This window comes from Peromyscus leucopus, unplaced genomic scaffold, assembly GCF_004664715.2.
Source record: "Peromyscus leucopus breed LL Stock unplaced genomic scaffold, UCI_PerLeu_2.1 scaffold_931, whole genome shotgun sequence".
In the NCBI taxonomy this organism is placed as follows: Eukaryota; Metazoa; Chordata; class Mammalia; order Rodentia; family Cricetidae; genus Peromyscus; species Peromyscus leucopus.
In genome coordinates, this window is record NW_023505873.1 from 19,718 (window position 1) to 40,812 (window position 21,095).

Below are 21,095 nucleotides of genomic sequence, written 5' to 3' on the forward strand. Positions count from 1 at the left end.
AAGACAGGGTTTCTCTGTATAGCTTTGCGCCTTTCCTGGAACTCGCTTTGGAGACCAGGCTGGCCTCGAACTCACAGAGATCCGCCTGCCTCTGCCTCCCGAGTGCTGGGATTAAAGGCGTGCACCACCACCGCCCAGCCCCTATTATTCTTGTTGCTTAAGAGGCAGCCATTTATTGACCCAGCAAATGTTTGTTGGCTACTGATTTCATGCCTGCTGCTGTGGGACCCTGACTACAATGACAAGATCCCTTTTTCTCATTGGACTCACAGGACATTGGGGGGAGCCAAATATGTAAGTGTCTGTGGAAGGTGGAGACAGAAAGGGTGAGGGGCGTCTCTATACCAGGGCAAATCTCCTTCCAGTTCCTCAACTGTGACCTCTGGAAGACTAGGGAGGGTGGCCCGGAGACTCCCTGTCCCAGAATGAGGAGGTTCCTTGGTGAGCAGAAAACAGGTTTTAGTGTGGTACTACATAGGGTCACCCCAGAAAAGACCTTTGGCCTGGTTGTCCCATTCACACACATCTCAGTGGTACACACTCCGCACTCAAGAGAAAAAGGAAGAAAAGAAGCAGGCCACAAAAACAACTCCATCAGTTTACCAAGGATTTCCCAGGTAAACAACACACACCACCAAAGCCTGCGCTCACATCAGGTACGACTGAGCGCCGTGGTTATTAGAAATAGTCTTCTTTATTTCCACATCTGTATAAAAAGTTCTAGTGTATTTGGGCTGGTAAAAGAAAAGCCACAGTAATATAAAGAGAATTACGGGAAGTTTTAAAAAAAAAAAAAAAGGTAATGTTTTTAGTGTTTGAGAAAGCAGTTGTGAGATTTCTTCTTTGGCTTAATTATCCAAGCGGTCGAAACTCTGGGTCTGGAACTCCTGGAAGTCCTCTGGTATGGTGTCTGCAATGAGAACCCGGGTGGTGGTCAGGGAGGGTCCTCCCACCCTGCCGTCGTGGCCCGCCGCAGGCTGCCAGGCCGCCTCTAGGGGGCACTGTCGGCCCGCCCAAGACTCCCACAGGCTCGCAGCCATTTTCTACTCAGGCTGCCTTGTACACACGTTGCTGGTTTCAAGCCCAGCAGTGCTTATTCATAGGCCTGAGGAAAATTAGCCAGCAGAGTGCCTTTTCAGGCTGTGATTATGTTTGAGCCGTATGAAAAGAAAGGCGGCCTGTAAATTAAACTGAATACATTTCGCACTGAACCCCTCACTCTAAACCATGCAGTTTAAACTCTATGGGTTTCAATTTTCACATCTGGGAAACGGGAAAGCCTGGCTCTGCCTTTCGCTCATGCTATGCAGGGAAGATCAGGTTTTAATGAGCACTCCAGGCTTCGGGGAAGGGTGTGTGCTACAGAAATAAGATGCGGCTCTCTCTGGGTCTCTCCCAGCCCCCTCCCAGCCCTGTTGAGAGGTAAACGGGTGGGAAGGTTACCATTGCAGCGGTACTTGAGGTTGGACCAGATGATGTTTTCTTGAGAGAAGCAGAACACACCAAGTCGGCCTCCGCGCATGGTGGTGTCTATGGTGACCCCAGAGTCAGCCACCAACTCCGAGCCTTCGTAAAACCGCACCCTGCAGACAGCACAGGTAGGTGCCCATAGTGAGGACGGGGTTCCACAGCTGACTTACGTGCTTGCCTCTTTATTCAGGCGTGTTATTTTCCACTGACCCTAGCTGGTCCCTCCCCACTGAGATCAGAAGTTCCCCGGGACACGAACCAAGTGTCCATGTCTCCCTAACTTGTCTTACACAGGTCCAGCATGGTATCAGGTACCTTGACAGGTCCTTGCTGGTGCGTTAAAAATAGCCTGACATCACAGACAAGAGGTTTTATGGCTTCACTGTCTTGTGAGTTATTATGTTTGGATGCTGTGAAGAACTCCTGCTCTTCCTCAGGTCTCACTGATTTCACTGCATGGACCCTCAGCGCCTCAGTTCTCACCGAGACAGCACCCCATGAGCAGCTTTAGGCAGCTGCCGGGGTAATTTCAGTTGTCATGGTAGCAGTGAGTGCCAGAGGCCCCTACATGTCTTACAATATCCCCGAGTGAATAGTCAAAGCTTGTCCTTGTCCAGACCCTTGTGGAGTGTCCCCAGGACACTCGGGGAGGTGTGGAACTGGTCAGTGAGTTGGGTCCGGGCGAGGGAACTGTGTTTTAGCTCTGAGCATCCATCTCTACCCTGACTTCATGTTAAGCTCAATTTCCCAGGGTAAACTGAGAAATGCCGGAGCACTTGTGTTGTTCGGAAATTAAGAATTGGTCCCCAGATCAGTATTGAGAACGCCATTGTTAATATTTAATTCTCCTCCACAATACTCTGTGTTTGAACACCACCTTCAGGTGATTCTAGGCATAGCTCCCAATGGCTCTTTCCTTTGTCCTCTGGTGTAACCGTGCCCAGACATTTCCTATTTTGTTGTATAGCGATCAATTCTCATTTCTTTGCCGTTTTAGGATTCAGGATGATCTTTCTAAAATTATATATATATATAGGTCATATTTTCTGTGATTTCTTTTTGGGACGAAAGAGGCATATTGAGCTGCATCAGGTAAGAGCATGATCAAGCCTGCTCTTCCTGTGGAGTGAACAGAAACATCGACACAAGTCCACCAAGGACAGGACGTGAATTGGCTCTCACCACTTTGTTCTCCTTAGGTGCACCAGACACCCCGGTACCTTCCTGCCCTGGCTAGGAAACAGTCATCCATATGTCCACTCACTACAGCACACTAGCTTTGCAAGTCTAGGGCATGAAGACGGACCGCATTTCAAAGACACAGCTCTGAGCCACCGTGACTCCCAAGACGAGTTTAAAAAAAAAAAAGTTCTATAAAGAAATAAGGCCATCACATCAGTCACGTGATGGATGACAGTTTCTGCTGTGCACAGTGCATGCCAGGCAAACCACAGATGTGCCCTTTGGAACTTATGACCCAGCAGCAGGGACAGACTGTAAGAACTCTGCAGTCGGAGTGGACTGTGCGTGAGGAGGGATCACGTGGGGCCTGGAGGAGTCTTGGGGACGTCTGGCTATCACCTCCGCTGCATCTTGTCCCACTCATCAGGTCCTACTCTCACACGGTCCGAAGAGCACACCCAAGGCCACAGCCTCCCCGTGAAGTACCTTTCGCTCTGCAGCTTGGGTCTGTTGTCCGGAACAGTTAAGCCCAGTGTCTGCACCCCACCTCTCTTCTGGGAGCCCTGCCCTGAGGACTGTCAGAGGTCGGCGCAGCTCAGGGAAGTGGAGGCTGTGGTCTGTAGAGCGGCCTGGGGGGCTCCCCTCCCCGCCCACGGCAGGAGGGCCCTCAGCCTACCTGATGTAGCCCACCTGGGGCCTGTGTTGAAGGAACCAGCGGTACGACACCTTGTCTTTCCAGCCCACGTTCCTGGAGTCCTTCCACAGCAGCCTGACCTGGTCGCTGGTGTCCCCCGTGTGCCACAGGGAGTTGCGGAGATGCTCCCCTGGGCCAGTTTTAGACTTGACAGCCTGGACGAAGACACGGGCAAGACGTTAGGGCAGGACACGCTTCAGGGGTCTGGGGTCCACATGGAGGTGAATCCACGTTCGTTGCCAGCCTCCTGCAGTTTTTTTATTTTATTTTATTTATTTATTTATTTTTATTTTTAAAGTTTTTTTTTTTATTTATTATGTATACAGTGAGTGTTTTGCCTGCAGGCCAGAAGAGGGCGCCAGATCTCATTGTAGATGGTTGTGAGCCACCATGTGGTTGCTGGGAATTGAACTCAGGACCTCTGGAAGAACAGCCAGTGCTCTTAACCTCTGAGCCATCTCTCCAGCCCGCCAGCCTGCAGTTTTATGCCGGCAAGAAGCATAAACTTGAAATGTCATTTCTACTGAGCTGGCCCCAGCCCTGCGGGAGTCAGCAGTGGATAGTCCTGTGCTCTTCACTCCACCTTTTCCTGATGCAAGTCCATGGCTCTGCCTGTTGGCCCACCGAGGGCCCCCAACGAATGTCTGGCTGCAGCAGTACGCCTCCTGTCCTAGCAGGTGTGGCAGAGGTAGCCGGCCGTTCCCATCCAGTCCATCCCTTTGATTAAATACATTGGCCAACTTCTCACAGGGTTGGCCAGAAGCAGGCCTTCAACCAGTGGTTCTCAACCTGTGGGCCGTGACCCCCCACCTCTAACCGCTCTCTCCAAAAATATTTATATTACGATCCACAACAGTAGCAAAATAACAGTTATGGAGTAGCAACGAAAATAATGTTATGGTTGGGGGGGTCACCACACCATGTGGAACCGCATTCGAGGGTCGCAGCGTTGGGAGGGTTGAGAACCACTGCTAAACCTCCACCTCTTGGACCCCACTCAGCCTGACCCTTCCGGCACGAAAGCCACCCAGGTTGGAATGTAGCTAGTTCAATGGAGGGAAGAAAGGCCGTCATCTTAGGGTCCCTGAGCCCAGCATCAGCATGACTGTGTCCATTTCTCAGACTGACTTAGTGCCTTTCTGGGAACTCTAACTTTAAAGGAAGGTGAGGGGCCTAGAAGAAAGGCAGGCATGGGGACTCAGACCACCAATACCTTGAGCTGAATGCCCGGCTCTGCGACTGCGCGGAACGGTGTGGCCTGCCAGTACGTCTGCTCTGTCTGCTTCCACATGACCACATAGAAGCTGGAGCTGTCTTGGTAGCCAAAAATAAAGCCGGCATAGTCGTCATCTGTCTGGGTGTTTACGTGGAAGGTCCCTTCAAAGTCAACGCCATTAAATGCCGTGTACCCTGCGGAGGTCAGATGCAATTAGGAGAAGCCACGCGAGCAGCTGGCAGAGTTCTGAACACATGGGCAGAGGCTCAGGACGTACCCACTGCTAGGCCGGGGTCACTGTTCATGGTCTGCACAATTTCCATGCCCTGGGGAGAGAGGGAAAGGAGTTCAGACAACCTTGAGGGGGCAGAGAGAACTGGGGACCGCCCGGGACCTCAGGCACCAAAGTGACGGTGTACAGTCCAGTATCTGACCCGTTGTTAATATATTTATATAAATATCTACTTAAAGGAGGCGCATGTGTGGCAAGAAGGCTTAAAGAAAGCTCAGGGTTGACTCTTGCTAACACTGTCACATAAGCTGATTTAATAAGCCCTGAGCCAGGTAGGGAGCATACAACCCACATCCTAATGGACCTTTGTGGTAGTGTCGTACTTAACACAACACACAGTCACCTGGGAAGAGAAACCGGATGATGGACTGTCCAGGTTAGGGTGTCCTGTGCACATATCTGTGGGGGAATTATCTTGATTATGTTAGTTGCTGTGGGAAGACTCAGCCTTCTGTGGGTAGCACCATTTGCTGGCTTTGGTCTAGGCCTACAGGGGTGGGGAGGGGAGCGGAGTACCAGGCATGCATGCATTTCTCTCAGCTCTTGACTACGGATGTGATGTGACTAGCTACTCCAAGTTCCTGCCTTGACTTCCCTACAACACTGGACTACGACTCGGAATGGTGAGGGAAAATAGACTCTTTCTCCCCTTAGTGTCTTTGGTCAGAGTATTTTGTCACAGCCACCCCCATGAAACTAGGACCGATGGGATGTGCTCTGTGACTCTGGAAACCCCACTAGCCCCTGTGCCCTCTTCGGTGGCACAGGCAGGGGCACCTGCAGGCGGCAGTCTATTGGAGAGACGAGGAACATGGCTTATGGGTCACATGGCCGAGGCTCAGCCATCTCAGCCACTTGCTGAAATGCCACCGGGAGCAACCACAAACGTTTTAGGGAGAGTCAATTCCATCTTCTGTGAAAGCATAGTGCCACAAGGCCACCAGGAGGGGCATGTGCCCAGAGAGTAGAGCCATGTGGTGGTCAATGCCCTCCACATGCTACCACTCCCAGGATGTCCTAGATAGAAAGGCTGAGTGGAACTGGGCGGCGGTGGCGCACGCCTTTAATCCCAGCACTCAGGAGGCAGAGCCAGGCGGATCTCTGTGAGTTCGAGGTCAGCCTGGGCTACAGAGCGAGATCCAGGACAGGCACCAAAACTACACAGAGAAACCCTGTCTCGAAAAACAAAAGAAAAAAAAGAAAGCCTGAGTGGAACTGCTGACAACATGTACCGTGTACCTGGTTCAGGACCACCCAGTTGGGGTCGATCTGGGCATCCCCTTCAGGGTCCAGGACCACAGTCTGGTAGGCCCTAAAGTCAGTCAGGGTGATCTCTGCGTTCTCGGGGCAGACGTCAATGCGATCGATGACCTGGTCCTGGTCGAAGTCTGCTTCACAGATGTCCCCTACTCCATCATCTGAGTGGGTGAAGGGAGGAGTCAGGGATACAAGGAAGCGAAATGATGCTGAGGCCCACCTCCTCCGCAGAGAAGGGGCCGGGCAGGAGACGGAAACGCCCCAGCTCCCACCGCCAGGCCAGGGCTTTTTTAGAGTCAGGAGAGGGCCTGCTTTTGCTGAGTCGACTGGGCCCCATCCCGGAGCCCTCGTGATAGCCAATCAGGCCACTCAGAAGCCACCTGGAGTTTCCGGTAACATCAGTCTCAAAGGTTGCCCCCACTCTTTCCCAGAAAGTTCTGACACACAGTTCGGCTCACCGCCTGGTAGCTAGATCTTAAGCTTGACCTTACACGGAGCAAACGTCTAACATGTGCACCAGCCCAGGAATGATTATCACCAGCGTATCTTTAAGACCAACTTTGGTGTCCCCTAAGCTGAAGGTGGCGTCTAGGTGCATTCTGCTCACAGCCAGGACAGCTTAGACACTGCATTTGCTTGGCTAGGATGAGCCTTGTCCACCCATGCCATTTCACATCTGGCCTGGTGCACGTGGCTCCCTACCTACCCGGTCCCCACAGGTATGTGAGTTTGTGCGTCCCTCTCTGTATGACCCCTTTCCTGACTCCCGGGGCCGGAAGCAAGCAGGCCCAGAGCTGCCCTGAGGGCCTTCGGGGACCAAGCTGCGGCGTGTGGCTGTGTCCCGTTCTATGGGATCTCAGCCCAGCCCAGCTCAGGAAGCAGCAAGGCTGATCAGCTCTGCCCAACTTGCAGCCTGCTGTCTACCAGATGTCTGCCGTCTACACCAGCTGGATCCGAAGCAGAAGCTGGCGGGGGGTGCGGGAAAGCTGAGGATGCCCTGGGGAAGTATGCATCCCTTCACGTGGCTGCAGGGAATCTTAGAGGTGTGTGTGTGTGTGTGTCCCACCAGCCCTGGGCTGAGCATGCTTACTGTTACTGTCTTCCTGGGCTGGGTTGGGAACCAGGCGGCAGTTGTCTGGGCCCGGGGGCACCAGGTCTGGGATGCCATCATTATCATCGTCATCGTCACACTCATCGCCAATCCCGTCCTTGTCAGTGTCCAGCTGGGCACTGTTAATGACGGTGGGGCAGTTGTCTGTGCTGTCCTGGTGGCCGTCTCCATCACTGTAGAAGGAAAGGTTGCGGATTAGCAGAGCCCGAAGCCTCCGCGCCCAGGCAGGCAGGCAGGCGTCTGGGTGGGCTGTCAGCAGGCTGGGTTTTTTATCAGACCCTATCAGACCTTCCTTTGATAAGGCGGCCTCAGAAACAACTCCCCCGCTTCCCCAAGTCTCCTGAAAGAAGACAGCCCCTTCCTGTTTGAAGATAAGAGTCTATTTCTGTGCCGTGTGACCCGGGCTGCTGTCGTCTCTAAGGACTGCTGGGTGACACCTCTCTCCGAGGGGGTGTGAATGTACGTGTGACAGCAAGCGACGTGGAGGCACATGTGAGTCCTTGCTCAGGCATCGGTGAGCCGTGACCTCAGGCACGGCGCTGGACCTGAGAGGTGCACAGTCTTCATCTATAAAACAGCGACAAACACAGGGCCTGCCCCGAAGGGCAGCTTGGAGACCGAGTGTTTCCATTTTTAGCACCTGTAAGAAGCCCACCCTAAGCCCCCGGCTCTAGGGTCAAGCCCTCGGTGTTTTCTGCTACGTTGATGTTCATGATTCCCATATGGTGACCCCATGAGGACTCAGACCTGAATGCCATGGGGAGGGTGGTGGAGAAGAGGGCCATTTTTCCCCCAGAAGTGGTTGTAACCCAGGAAGCTCACTCTCTGTCCATCTGACCTTTCTTCTTTCCAGGATGAAGGGCTACAGTGGCGGGGGTGTGGGGTGTGGAGGGGGTAGCAGCCTCGGGGGTAAGTAGTACAACTGCTCTGTCTCCGGGAGGACCATCCGAGTCTTCTGGAACCTTCCATGGCCACTAGGGCTCGGCATGGCTTCTCTTCTCCCTCTGCTCCACTCAAAGCCTGGCCTGGCCTGGCTTAGAAAATGCTATTATACTCTCTAGGGGAAGACACAGAGGGAAGCTCTTCTTTTCATACAGAGGGCAGAAGGGCCCCAGAGGAGTGAGTTCAACGTGGACATTGGAATACTGAAGCTGAGAAAGCCGAATTTCTGCACTTCTCATGGCACAAGAGGGAGCCGGCTGGATCAGCACCAAGCACAGAGCCCTGCCCCAGCCCCACCGCCTCTCTGGAGAAACAAGCAGTTCCTAGCCCCCTCCCGGTGTGGCTCAAGTTCATGGGAATTAAAATATGGCAGCATGAGTCATTTATTTTAGGCATATATCTAGAGGCTGGCGGGATAGGCTATTTTAGAAATTTCTATAGATGGTAATCGGAGTACACGATGACCCACCACTGGGAACATTCTCGATGCACACGACACATCATTTAGTTGTCAGGGCGCCCGTCTACCTTCTGCTCTGAGAAACAGACAGCCAGTGTCAGGCTGTGTCACGGTCAGGCTCGCCTGTGCTGTGGTCCCCATGACAGCCACCGTCCTCCAGGAGTTGCCCAAGGGATGGCCCTGAGCTGGCCCTTCCCCTGTCTTACTTTGAGTTTTCTCTTAGCTGAGAAGGTGTGGCAATTGTCTCTACTGTTCTGATGAAGCAATAGCTTCTGAGAGATTGAGGGAACATTGGAGTTCACTTGGCTGGGAGGCACAGGGCGGCGGGAAGGACAGGGCATGAAGAAGACGGGACCTTGCAGGAGCCGTCCTGAGCAAGGCGGGGGTTGGGAGGGGTCTGACTCTGTAAGGCAACCAACTGAGTCTGCGGTCCAGTTAGTAGAAGAACCATGTGCTGTCCTGCGTTGACTTTGGGGAATCTTAGACCTGTCCTGACCACCTTTCCAAGAATCACCCATGGGGGCAGGGGGATGAACTCTAGCTAGGTGGTAGAGTGCTTGGCTAGCAGGGACAAGACCCTAGTTAAATCCACAGTAAATTAATGCAAATCCCCAAGGTCCCAAGGAGAGGAAGGGCCAGTGCCCGGGAGTGCAGCCACCTAGGGCTGAGTGGCACTTGGCTGTGCTTTTCCTGTGTGCCCCCCCCCCCCGACTCCAGCACCTACTCCGTCCTCATCCTTTTTTCTGTTTCTTCTGTAGTGGTGCTGAGGAACCCACTCCTGGCTTTGCACATGCTAGGTGAATGTTTATCATTAAGCTCTGTCCCAGCTCTCCCGGTCTTCATGTCAGACTCCATGTTGGGCTAGGAAGCATGGCAGAATGCTCTCCACAGAATAATTCCTCTCAATGAAATAGAAAAGGCACCAAGGACAATATAAAACGGCAGTGATCGCAACCAGCTCCTCTGTTTGGAGCGATGATGAACTTTCCTGATGTGATAATAAAAGGGCTAACGTCTACTGAGTGCTAACTATATGACAGAAACCACCAAACGCACTTTCCCTGGATTACGTCAATTCCATACCAGCCCACGGGCTACATATCTACAGTCGCTCCATTTTCAGGAGGCACAGAGAGATTCGGCCATGAACGGCACCTGGCTGCCTTACTCCAAAGCCCTCCTGCAAGGCTCCATGGTGTTACATCTCTTTCGCAGAAGAGCTCAGGTGCTGGGCGGAGCTGAAGCCACCCTGCACAGTACTTTGTGGGAGATACAATGGCCTGGACCAAAGGTGGAACCACCGTCTCCCGGCAACCCGATTCATCCAGGGATCCTGGAGCGCAATGCCAGCAGATCCCACTCCCCCAGATCTTCCACCTGTTTCCCTGCAGCTGGAGGCATGCCATACCTGTCCTGGTTGGTGTCGCAGGAGTCCCCAACCAGATCATTATCCACGTCCGACTGCAAAGAGAGCAAAACGTGTTAATTTACCGCGGGGAGGGGAGGGGGAAAGGGGGGCTGCCATGTATGGACTGTTCCCGAGAAGGTGAGCCTGGCCCATCAACACTGGGGTTCAGGAATTGTTTCTTGGGAGCTAGAGTGCTCCAAAAGCTGCAAAAGGACGCCACCCTATTGGTGTGGGCACAATGCTGAATTTTCCAAAAAAGCCTTTTAAATACCAAGCTTCGTGGAGGGGCTGCCCACACACCAGATGAGCTGCTTGGGAAGGGCTCTGGGCGGCACAGTGGCTAGCCGAGACTGGGTGCACTGACTGGATCGGGAGGGAGCCAGCCACAGGCATGGGTCAAATAGCACACTGACTCTGGGTTGCCTCGGCACTTTGGAGTTGAGAACAGGAATGAGGAGTGAGGCACAGTGGGTAACAAGGACTCTCTTCTGGGCTTCAGAGACAGACTGCTCACCACACCAAGGATCCAAGCAGCAGGTGTATGGGCAGAGAAACAACGTATCACTTACTGAACTTAATCTGCAACATCCACACGCAGACTTAGTAACTAAGGGGGCGTGCGATTAGGCTCATGTCCATCTTTCTAGTTTCTCTGACAGCAGAAACGTGTTTGGCCTCATTAAGCTTATGTTGCTAATGTCATCAGTGTTGTGCGGCTGTGAGGTGATTCCCAAGGCCTCACCAGTCCCATCCCGACTCATCAGGTGGTGCCATCTTGTTCTGATTCCATTTTGTGTTTGCTTAGACAGTTCTCAGCCTCTCCCGGAACCTTCTCTCAACAGGCACACCTGCTTGGCCACACATTTGGATTTCCACGTCCTTGACCAGGGTCCAGATGTATAAACCAAATTAAACTAAAATAACTAGAAAAAATATGAGTGAAAAAATAACTGGCATGTTTTATCTAAAATAATTACTATGCTCTGCATGAATGGATTGTTTCAAGGTGACTCTGACCTCATCTAACTTTGACATAATAATTATAGTCTTTGTGGTTTTTGCCTTTCAAAACTCTGTATCCCTGAGCTTGGGCACCAAGAGACTTTTCAGAGGCACAGCCTGCTCTTGGTCGGGCCATCAGTAAAAAAGGACTTGAAACCGTTTCACTGGCTTAACTAGCATGGCTGTCAGTAAGGATCTCGTGTGGATCATTTTCCTCCATCATTCTCAGGCCTAACTATGTCATCTCTCCCCTGGAGCTGTGATACACAGCAAAGAACGGCCAACAGCTTGCCTGGGTTTTTCCAGATGTTGATTGTTAGGGAATCTTTTTTTTTTTTAAATTAATTAATTAATTTATTATGTATACAGCGTTCTGTCTGCATGTATGCCTGCAGGCCAGAAGATGGTGCCAGATCTCACTACAGATGGTTGTGAGCCATCAGGTGGTTGCTGGAATTGAACTCAGGACCTCTGGAAGGACAGTCAGTGCTCTTAACCTCTGAGCCATCTCTCCAGCCTTCGTTAGGGAATCTTTACGTGCAGGAGTTCAATCCACCATGTGAACTCTGTCTTACCTGGTTAGGGTTACTGACGTCAGGACAGCTATCACAAGCATCTCCGACACCATCACTATCCGATCCGCTGGTCACGGTTGGGAACTCTGGGACAGTTGTCTAAAATGTTTTTTATTCCTGCAAGAAAAGAATGCTACCATGGTGGGAGACTGCCATAGGAAAGGGTGGAACATAGAGACTTCTAGCTGCTGAGAGGCCAGGCTGTGGTCACTTATTCCCGCGGGGCCATTGTTACATTGCCGTCCTTAGTAGTATCTGGAGGTGACCTCAAGGCAAGGCTTCTGTGACACTCAGATATGAACAGCTCTCTAAGGCAGCTATCCAGTGAACTCTAGTTTGTCTAAGATGTTAAGGGTTATGGCAGCATCTGGAGAAGGAGGCCATGATGACTGGGTGGGCTGACTCAGCAAAGGAGGACCTTGTAAGTGTCTAAATTTGATTGGAGACAAAAAGACCTTTGGGCAGTGGTATATAGGAGCTGAGCCTGGGCCTATTGAATCCCTGTCTCCAGTTTCATGTTCGATGACATTTGAAATCAACAGTGAAGAGAATAAGATTGTAGAAATGAACACATGCTACAGGTTAGGGGTACTTTATCGACTGGTTTATCAGCATACCATCGCAGTGACATTGTCACTTAAGCTCAGGTAGGCCTATGCTTTAGGAGAGAGGTACGTATATTCTGGAGGAGTGAATGTGTGTGTTTGAGAGGGTAGCATTTTTAAAAGGAGGTTCTTCCAATGGTGCGGTATGTTTTCAGAAACTCAGATCCTAGGCTGCCTTTTAATGATAGTTGTTTGTCATATGCTATGGACATCATATTGAATAAAAATGTCCTTCCTCAAGCTCCATGAGGCTTCAGAGCTGCCCATGGCATGGGACCTCACATGGCATGGGACCTCAATCTCCCTGTGGTAGAGTCCCAGAGCTTGGCAGTACAACCACACCCTGCCCAGAGCAGGCAGGGCTGGGCACATCTTCCTGGTCAGCATTCAGGAGGAGCCTGTCCCACGGTATATAGCATCTGATCCTTGTAGCTTGCTTTCTTGGATCTCCAGCCCCCAAATCACGACACGGAGACTTATTATTTGCCATGAATGTTTGGCCTTAGTTTAGACTTGTCCCACTAGCTCTTAGAACTTACATTAACCTGTTTTTCTTTGTCTACGTTTTACCTCAGGGCTTTTTGCCTTTCATTCTGTATGTCCTACTGTCCCACTTCCTCCATGTCTGTCTGTCTGGCCCTGGATGTCTCCTTTCTTTCTCCCTCTTTCTTTCTTCTCTCAGGAACCTAGATTCCTCCTCCTACGTATTCTCTGCCCGCCAGCCCCCATCCCTTTCTGCCTAGCTGTTGGCCATTCAGCTTTTTATTAGACCAATCAGGTGCCTCAGGCAGGCAAGCTGAAACAGATGCAGCACATCTTTACATAGTTAAACGATGCAGCATAAACAAATGTAACACATCTTTACATAGTTAAAATAATATTCCACAACAGACCTTACTCAGTTCTCCATTCCCAGGTCTCTCCTAAACTGAGCAGTGGGTTGGGGTGGGGGAGGAGCCAGGAAGGCAGAGGCCCTGTAGACACCGCCCTGACAAGACACTAGTAGAAGGTGCTCTCTCTGAGTTCCTGCCAATAGTATAACGTAGCAGAAACATCTAGGGTAACTGGGCACCAGACCTAGGTCAGAGAGTCCGCTAGAGGGAGTTCCCGAGTCAGCATGTCTGTCTCCATTCTTGGTGAGTCGAAAGGACAAAGGAAATGAAGGGCTGAGCAAAGCACACCTACCATCTCCGTCCATGTCGTCATCACAGGCATCCCCTTTTCCATCTCCATCAGTGTCCCTCTGGTCATTATTCAGGACAGTCCGGCAGTTGTCACAGGCATCCCCGAAGATATCTTTATCACTGTTCCTTTGGTCTATATTGTGATCAGGACACAGTTGTCCTAAATGGCAAGAAGGTGGGGACACTTACTCAGACTTACTTATGCCTGTCTCGCTGCGGTGGCTGCCCAGGTCTGTCTGTTTTATATTTTAAGCACACGTACACTCGCAGGACAAGCTGCAGTGCTGTGGAAACATGGGCATGGAGACTAAAGTCTGAGATGGTTCATCTCAGTGGCTGGCTTCGCAGGCTCTCCTCCACAATCCCTTCCCGGGGTGCTGCAGTGTGCACACTCTCCCCACCAAGCTGGTACCTGCTCATTCAGGATCCCATCTCCATCAGCATCCTCATCACAGGCATCTCCGATGCCGTCTCCATCTGCATCTTCTTGGCCAGAGTTTGGCACATACTTGCAGTTATCCTGATGGCGGAAACAGCTCAGAGTCACGTCCTAGCCATCTGTCTCATGTCAAAAAGTATTTCTGACCTCCAGACTGAGTGTGCTGCCTGACTTAGCTAGTGGCCGTTTTCTTTGCTTTGTTTGAGATGCAGTGTAGTGCATTCCTGCTGAGCTCCTGGCCTGGTTCCAGAGAGCAGCACCTAGCCCTCATCCTTCCTTTGTTCAACCACACCTTTGGTTCCTCTTACCTTTTGTTTCTCTTATCGCCCTATGTGAATCTTGTCTGAGAGTCAAGGATCAGAGAGTCCCCCAACGATCAAAGGCCTATGCAAACTTGGTCCAGGAAACCCGGAAAACCGAGGTACCTGATAATTCAAGTAATTTGCACCTGGCATTTGTCTCTGGGAGCTCCTTGTGGGTTGCTTTGAAGGTATGGAAATAACTATCTAAACTGTAAAAAGGAGTAAATAAATATGCCCTAGGGAAGGGAAGAGTGCTTCAGTCCTTCGAGGCTGGACCACGTGCAGCCATGATAGGTTAGATTCATTCCTAAGATGCCTCTGTGTCTACATTCCACGGATCCGTGTGAACCCACACACTTGTGTAGCGGCCACACAGCTACAATGCGGCTACTTTAACATTTTTAGGTGGCACCAGTAGAATCCTTCCCAAAGCCATGTAAGACATGGCTTTGAACATCCACAGGGTATTTTTTTTTCCCCTGCTTGTTCTCCTTACCTTCTTGCAATTTCTAGCAGAGCACGGCAGTTCTTCATCAGGGTAACTGTCAATGTCACATCCTTTCCACAGACGTAGCCGTCACCAGCCCAACCAAAACCACACTGCAAAGGGAGAGTCCGTTAGAGGTTTGGGAAAACAGCCCCCAAGTGGCAGGTGACCAATTTGGTCTCTGCTCCTGTGTGAGGGTCCCCAGGGGAAGATCCAGGAGCCTCACATCCTGGGTGGGTGAGATTTAACAATTCAGTGTGCTAAGCATTAGACTCTGTTCAAGGTCATCCTCGATAAACAGTGAGTTAAAAGCCAGTCTGGGCTATCTGAGGTTCTGTCCTCCACAAACCAAACCAGGGCTGAAAAGATGCCTCATTCTTAGTAAGGTGCTTATTGGACAAGCATGAGGACCTGATTTTGGGTCCCCAGCACCCATGGAAAAAGGCTGGGCACAGCAGCTCATGTCCATGATTCCTGAGCCTCCCTAGGGGCTGCTGGCCGGATAGTCTGGTGCAATCAGTGAGCTCCAGATTCTGTAGATACTCTGCCTCAAAAAGAGATGGCAAGGAGGAATAAAGGAAAACTCCTGGTCTCATTTGTGTGCATGCAAAACACCCCCACACAAACTAACAAAACAAGAAAAATGCAAAACAATTTATAGTTGTGCGGGAAGACAATGATTCTCAACTCCGAAGGCTCAAAGGGAGATGGATAGGGAACGCTCTCTATGGCTCCTGTTCCCATGGCTCAGACAAGCAAAGGCAACCACTCTCATGTACACACTCAGAGATGGTCTGTGCATAGCCAAGCCGAGACACAGTCCTTCTCTTTGGTCTGCTCGTTCAGTTGGCTGCACACATTTAGGTGTATAGACTCTTCTGCAACTTAAAAAAGGGTGACATTTTCTTTTGGCGTTCTCTCTGTGTCTCTTCATAGATATCCATGGTATTCTTTTTAGTGGCCACAGATCTATTAGAGATAAAGTTGCAGAGGACGTACCTCGGTTGACTCAATTTATTTTCTACTTGGGGTTGTCAGACTTCTAACAGCTTTGATATGGCTGACAATGTTGCCTCAAATCATTTCAGTACCTTTGTCCTTCTGGGTGCACTCGGTTAGCTCATGGCATACTGGGTTCAGACATTTATTATCAATATAATGTGTGTAGGTGTCCTCCTGAGAGGACAGATGTGTACCATGTATGTGCAGGTGCCCTTAGAGGCCAGAAGAGGGTGTTGGATCCCCTGGAACTGTAGTTACAGCGAGTTGTGAGCCACACAGGGGTACTGAAAATTTAACTCAGGTCTTCTGAAAGAACAGCAAGTGCTCTTAACAGCTGAGCCATCTTTCCAGTTCCTAAGGTGTTCCTAATTTGGGGTTGTGATCAAAGTGTCCACCTGACTGTCCAATTCATCTCCTCCCCCTGAAATAAAGGCTGAGTGAGAGGGTGGCTGCAACATTTATCACTTTCCAGCCACAGTCTTATATCGTAATTAGTTCTTTTGGGTCAATTTCCACCCAAAGAGGGAAACTTTAAGGTACTTTATCTCTAGTCACACCCCCTTTCTTTAAACAGAGGTGGTCCCCACTGGTGTGGTCATCACCGGCTCTGTGTACGTCTCCCTCCGATACGTCCCCTAGAGCACCCTGCTGCCCAGAAAGCCAACAGCAATCCTCACTACCAGCAGTTCAAGTGGGAAGTAACAATTTTATTTCAGTCTTTAAAATTACATTTACAATGTTGCATGAAAGGAAGGAAGATTAAAAGTGTATGTGTGTGTGTGTGTGTTGTGTGTGTGTGTGTGTGTGTGTGTTTGTGGTTGGTAGAGGGTACCTTTACCTGCTGAGTTATTTCTCTGACTTATCTGCCAACAGTTTTTCTAAAGTGGTTTTCCCCAGCCATTTTCTCCAGTCCTTGAGAAGACACTGCAAGGTCAACATTGTCCCTTTTATGCAAGAGTCACACGAGCTCAAACCCGGGTCAGCCCAAGCTCTCAGAGTTGCCCAAGCTCTCAGAGGTGGAGCATTAACCTCAAGCCTGTCCCCTTCTGACTTTGACCCCTTGCATTTGGTTAATGCACACCTTGGAGTTCTTCTCCCTTGCATGTCCAAGGTGCCCCGGAGACAGGATGGTGATTCACCAAGATAGAGGGAACCCTTCTGAGAAGCTCTCTCGGGTGTGAGTGGGGCCTGAGAACCAGCTCTGGTGCGGTGTGGGTGTTGGGTGTAGGTGGGGGGGTGAGAAGGGAGGTGCATGGTCTGGGGGCAGGTGGGGCGGAAGGACAGGAAGAGAAAGAAAAGAGAGGAGACAGCACTCAGAAAGCCTGGGAGCCAGCAAAGCAGGGGCGGAAAAGCAGACTGGGACCAGAGCTGACAGGAGAGAAGAAAGCTGGAGCCAGGACCAGCAGCAAGGAACAACTCTCAGGGAAATTTCCTGCTTCTCAATAGCAGTGAGGTGTTTTCCAGCCAGTAACGCCCGGCGCCCCTGCCTACCTGTCCCTCTCCTCTGCTCTCCCTGTACAGCCTGAGTCACCCCTATCCCCCCACCCCCAAAGCCCCCTCCCCAGAGCCCCGTCCCACTCAAGGGCTTCCGCAGCGCAAGGCCAGAAAGTTCAGCTGTGGGTCCGGTCCTCCGCTCATTTTAATGAGGAAAAAATTTCCTCTAGGAACAAATACATTTTTAATGAGCCATTTTCTGGCAGATTAAATTATTTTAGTAGTCACACCGAGTTTATTAATTCTTTACCATCTGTCGCTGTGCCTTATTACAAATTCAAAAACATATTAAGAGCCCCATCACCCACCATCCCAGAGGAGTAGCCATCAATTTGCTCGCAGAAAATGAGAATTTAAGCACAGATATATACTTGCCTTTCAGTGACTTTAAAAAAGGTATAAGTATGTAATAACATGCCCAACCATCAGGATTGGGGGAAAGCTTAGTTCTTTTTCTCTCTCCGACACATCACATTCTCTAGACCTTGCTCTAGAAGACTGGTACTGCCGTGAAAGGCTGACTTTATTACACTTAATTTTTTTTCTTATTTTCTAATTTGAAAAGTGATAAAATGACTGAGAAAAGTTTCCAGCCAGAAAGATAAAGAAGTGTAAGTTTGAGGAATGTGATGTGGATTTAAAAACAAAAACAAAAACAAAAACAAAAACAAAAACAAACAAACAAAAAAAAAAACCAGGGTCTCACTGTGGCTGGCCTGGAACGAACTCTGACACAGAGTGTGTGTAGACCACCAGGCTGGCCTTAAACTCACAGAGATCGGCCTGCCTCTACCCCCCCCCCAAGTGGGCATTACAGGGGTGCCACCACACCTGCCCCTGTCCCTGGAGGGGAAATTTTTACTCTGCTCAGAGGGGCTCACCATGGTCACGGGACCACAGACGGAAGCTTTCCTACCGTGTGCCTGGAGCCCCAGAACAGAGAAAGAAGTGAGCTAGCTACCCAAGGCCGCCGAGATGCTAGTGCCTGAGCTCCCTGAGGACTCTGGTCCTGGCTTTGGGATTGGTTGATGGGAAGAGGTTTCTTTAAAGAGGGCTCAGGTCAGAGCAGGAAACCAGAGCTGGGAATGGATAGAGGCTGACCATTTACTGAGCTGTGCCTGAGCAGGGTCTCAAGGGCCACAGAGAAGGCGCCACCCACCCGTGGGTGACAGATTTCCCAGTTTCTGTCTCTACACTCCCACTCAGCCCCAGAGTTTGAGGTCACATTAACACTGGACAACTCAAGGGTGAGGACAGTTATGAATAACAATGGATACGCCATAAAGTACAAACAGGGACGGGGCAGGAGGGGAGGGAGGCTCTCCCACCTCTCAGCTGTTGGCATTTTAGGCAAAACTTCCACAGAAGGCCATAGGGAGTTGGTGTCCATGGGGGGGGGGGCTTCCACCATCCAGGTACCCAAGTGGCTGGCTGCTGCTCAGCCAAGAGGTAGAGAAAGGGAGAGATCAAGGTCGGATGTTCCTCAGACCGTCGCTCAGGAACCTCACTGAGCCAGTTATAGTCTGTGCTGGTCTGGGCTACGTTTAAGTTTTGGCACACTTTGACCCTGAAGAGAGTAGAAACGGGGCAGGGGGGCGGGGGGGGGGCCGGGCGGGGGGGGGGTGTGCTTAAAAAGAAAGAGGAAAAAACGGTCAAGCGAACCAGGAGCTTACCACACAGGTTACATCCCCCTGCCTCTCCTCAATGCACTGCGCGTTCACGCTGCAGGGGTTCAGCTCCGGGTTCCTGCAGTTTCTTTCAGTCTTACACCCCCGGGTCTGGTCACCAGTGTACCCCGGTTTGCAAGGTCCGCAGCGATACGATCCCTACCAGGGGCAAAGATGAGATGGTAAGCCAGAGCCGGGCAAGGCCGTCTGTCTGCACTCGGGGGTTCGAGGACCGAGCCTAACGACCCACAGTTCTTTGGCTCTCTGTGCCCATGCGTGTCTCATAACCTCCTGGGCATGTCGGCGAACGTGCCACCAGGCGGGAAGCTGCAACCGGACACACAGGCATTAGAGAGCCAGGACTGACGGTGGAGAAGGCAGGATGGTATTGGGGCGCGGGGTGGGGGTGGGAGGCTGCAGGTTGCAGCAAGGTCCTGGGAGTTAAATATTCATTGATTTATTTCACGTGTGTGAATATTTAGCCTGCATTTGCATGTACACCACAGGTGTGCCTGGTGCTCTCCAGTTCCAGAGGCCAGAAGAGGGTGTCAGGGCCTCTGGAACTGGAGCTGCAGATTGTTAGCCTCTGTGTGGATGCTGGGAACTGAACCCTGGTCCTCTGTGGGAGCAGCAAGTGCTCTTAACCCTGAGCCATTTTTCAGCCCTCAAAGTGTTTTTGCTCATTAGATGTTTTCCGTTTTATTGAGATTCAACTAGCAAATAAAATTATATATATATATGTGTGTGTGTATGTATATATGTATAATATATATATGTATATATATATTACATTTCGTGGGTTTTTTTTGTGGAGGGGAACATAGGGTGGGTACAGGTGCCATGAAGTGTGTGTGGAAGTCAAAGGACAACTTGTGGGAGTCAATTTTCTCCTTTCAGGTAGGCCCCAGGAATTGAACACAGGATGCTAGGCTTGGCAGCAAGCACCTTTACCTGCCCAGCCCTCTCACTGGCCCAGAAGTTGTGCATACTTAAAACTATTCAGTGAGATGATACCTACACTGTGAAATAATCACCACAGTTAATTTATACAGCACAGCTATCACCTCATTGTAATGACCTTTCTTTGCTTTGTTTTTAGGCAAAGTATCACTTTATAGTCCAGGCTTGTCTGGAGCCCACCAGGTATCACAGATCCGGTCTTGAACTTGGGGTGAACTTGCTGCTTCAGCCCCCTGAGGGCTGGTATTACAGATGTGGCTTCCACACTTTGTTTTGATGATGTTTATACCCCACTTGTTAGTATGGGTCCCACTTGCACGACTTGCACAGACTACCTCAGAGTGTTTCATCCACAAAGCTTAACTCATTGGCTGATTTACAGCTGGATGATTTTAGTCACGCTTGACTGGCAATGCCAATGCTCTTTGCCAGGGATTTTTAAAATAATCTGTTAGTTCCTTGGACATGCTGCCAATGCCTTCCTTTTCATGGCCTCTGCTCTTTTCCTCTTGCCTACTCCTTCATCTTGGGGTTCTCTGGAGTTCTATCCACTGTCTGCTTTTCCTCTCTCTGGGTGGCTTCTATAATTACCTTTATACCAAGGTTTTCCAAATCTATTTCTGCAGACAAGCTTTGTCCTTGAAAAAGGCTAAAATTGTAAGCACCATTATGTTCCCAAGTGGTCATAGCATAATGGTGAATGCCTCAGGCTCCTGGAGACCTAAGGAGATGTGGTGGCCTCTACCTAATTATGCAACATCCCTGTGCCGCAGTCTTTTAATCCACAAACTGGGCACCACATTCTACTGCCTACTTATAGGGCTCTTCTGAGAATTAAAGGATGTGATGATATTTATAAAGGGCTTTTATTCGCAAAGAAATGAGATGGGAGTTAAACAGGTTTCCCAGAGAATTATGGTGAGTTAGAAACAAGTCTTTTCCTAAAAGTTGTGGTGACTGAGAAGAATCAGAACTTCTTTCGTTGTTATTGTCCTCTGTTCCATCTTTCATCTTCACACAGTGATAGAAACTTCCAGAAATAAAGCCTATGTTGGAGTATTTAAATTACAGACTTCCCTAAGTGCTAAGCATTTAAATTTCATGTAAATGGCTTTTTGAAAAGGGTTTCTTCAAAGAAGAAGAAGAAGGAGGAGGAAGGGAGGAGGAGGAGGAGGAGGAGAAGAAGAAGAAGAAGAAGAAGAAGAAGAACTACTGTTTGATGATCTCGTAGTCACCAATAAAACACTGAACCATTAACAGAACCTAGTAGGCTCTTCAGTTGGGGACGATGTTGAGTTTCCCCATCAATTTCACTGGATTTGGAATCCCCTAAGAGACCCAGCTCT

The 21,095-nt window shown here is 50.3% G+C and overlaps 1 protein-coding gene across 1 annotated transcript in view; it reads right to left on the minus strand.

The window, feature by feature from the left end:
• Positions 1–674: 674 nt before the first annotated feature.
• Positions 675–21,095, minus strand: part of LOC114682147 (thrombospondin-4) — a 33,395-nt gene continuing 12,974 nt past the window's right edge. The window contains 16 exon segments of the mRNA XM_037202025.1: positions 675–910; positions 1,444–1,583; positions 3,329–3,501; positions 4,560–4,756; positions 4,840–4,888; positions 6,094–6,272; positions 7,202–7,395; positions 10,033–10,085; positions 11,610–11,673; positions 11,675–11,726; positions 13,400–13,543; positions 13,546–13,558; positions 13,811–13,918; positions 14,636–14,694; positions 14,697–14,739; positions 18,796–18,948. Of these exon segments, the coding sequence (XP_037057920.1) occupies positions 849–910; positions 1,444–1,583; positions 3,329–3,501; positions 4,560–4,756; positions 4,840–4,888; positions 6,094–6,272; positions 7,202–7,395; positions 10,033–10,085; positions 11,610–11,673; positions 11,675–11,726; positions 13,400–13,543; positions 13,546–13,558; positions 13,811–13,918; positions 14,636–14,694; positions 14,697–14,739; positions 18,796–18,948 (1,683 nt within the window). The 3' untranslated portion in view covers positions 675–848.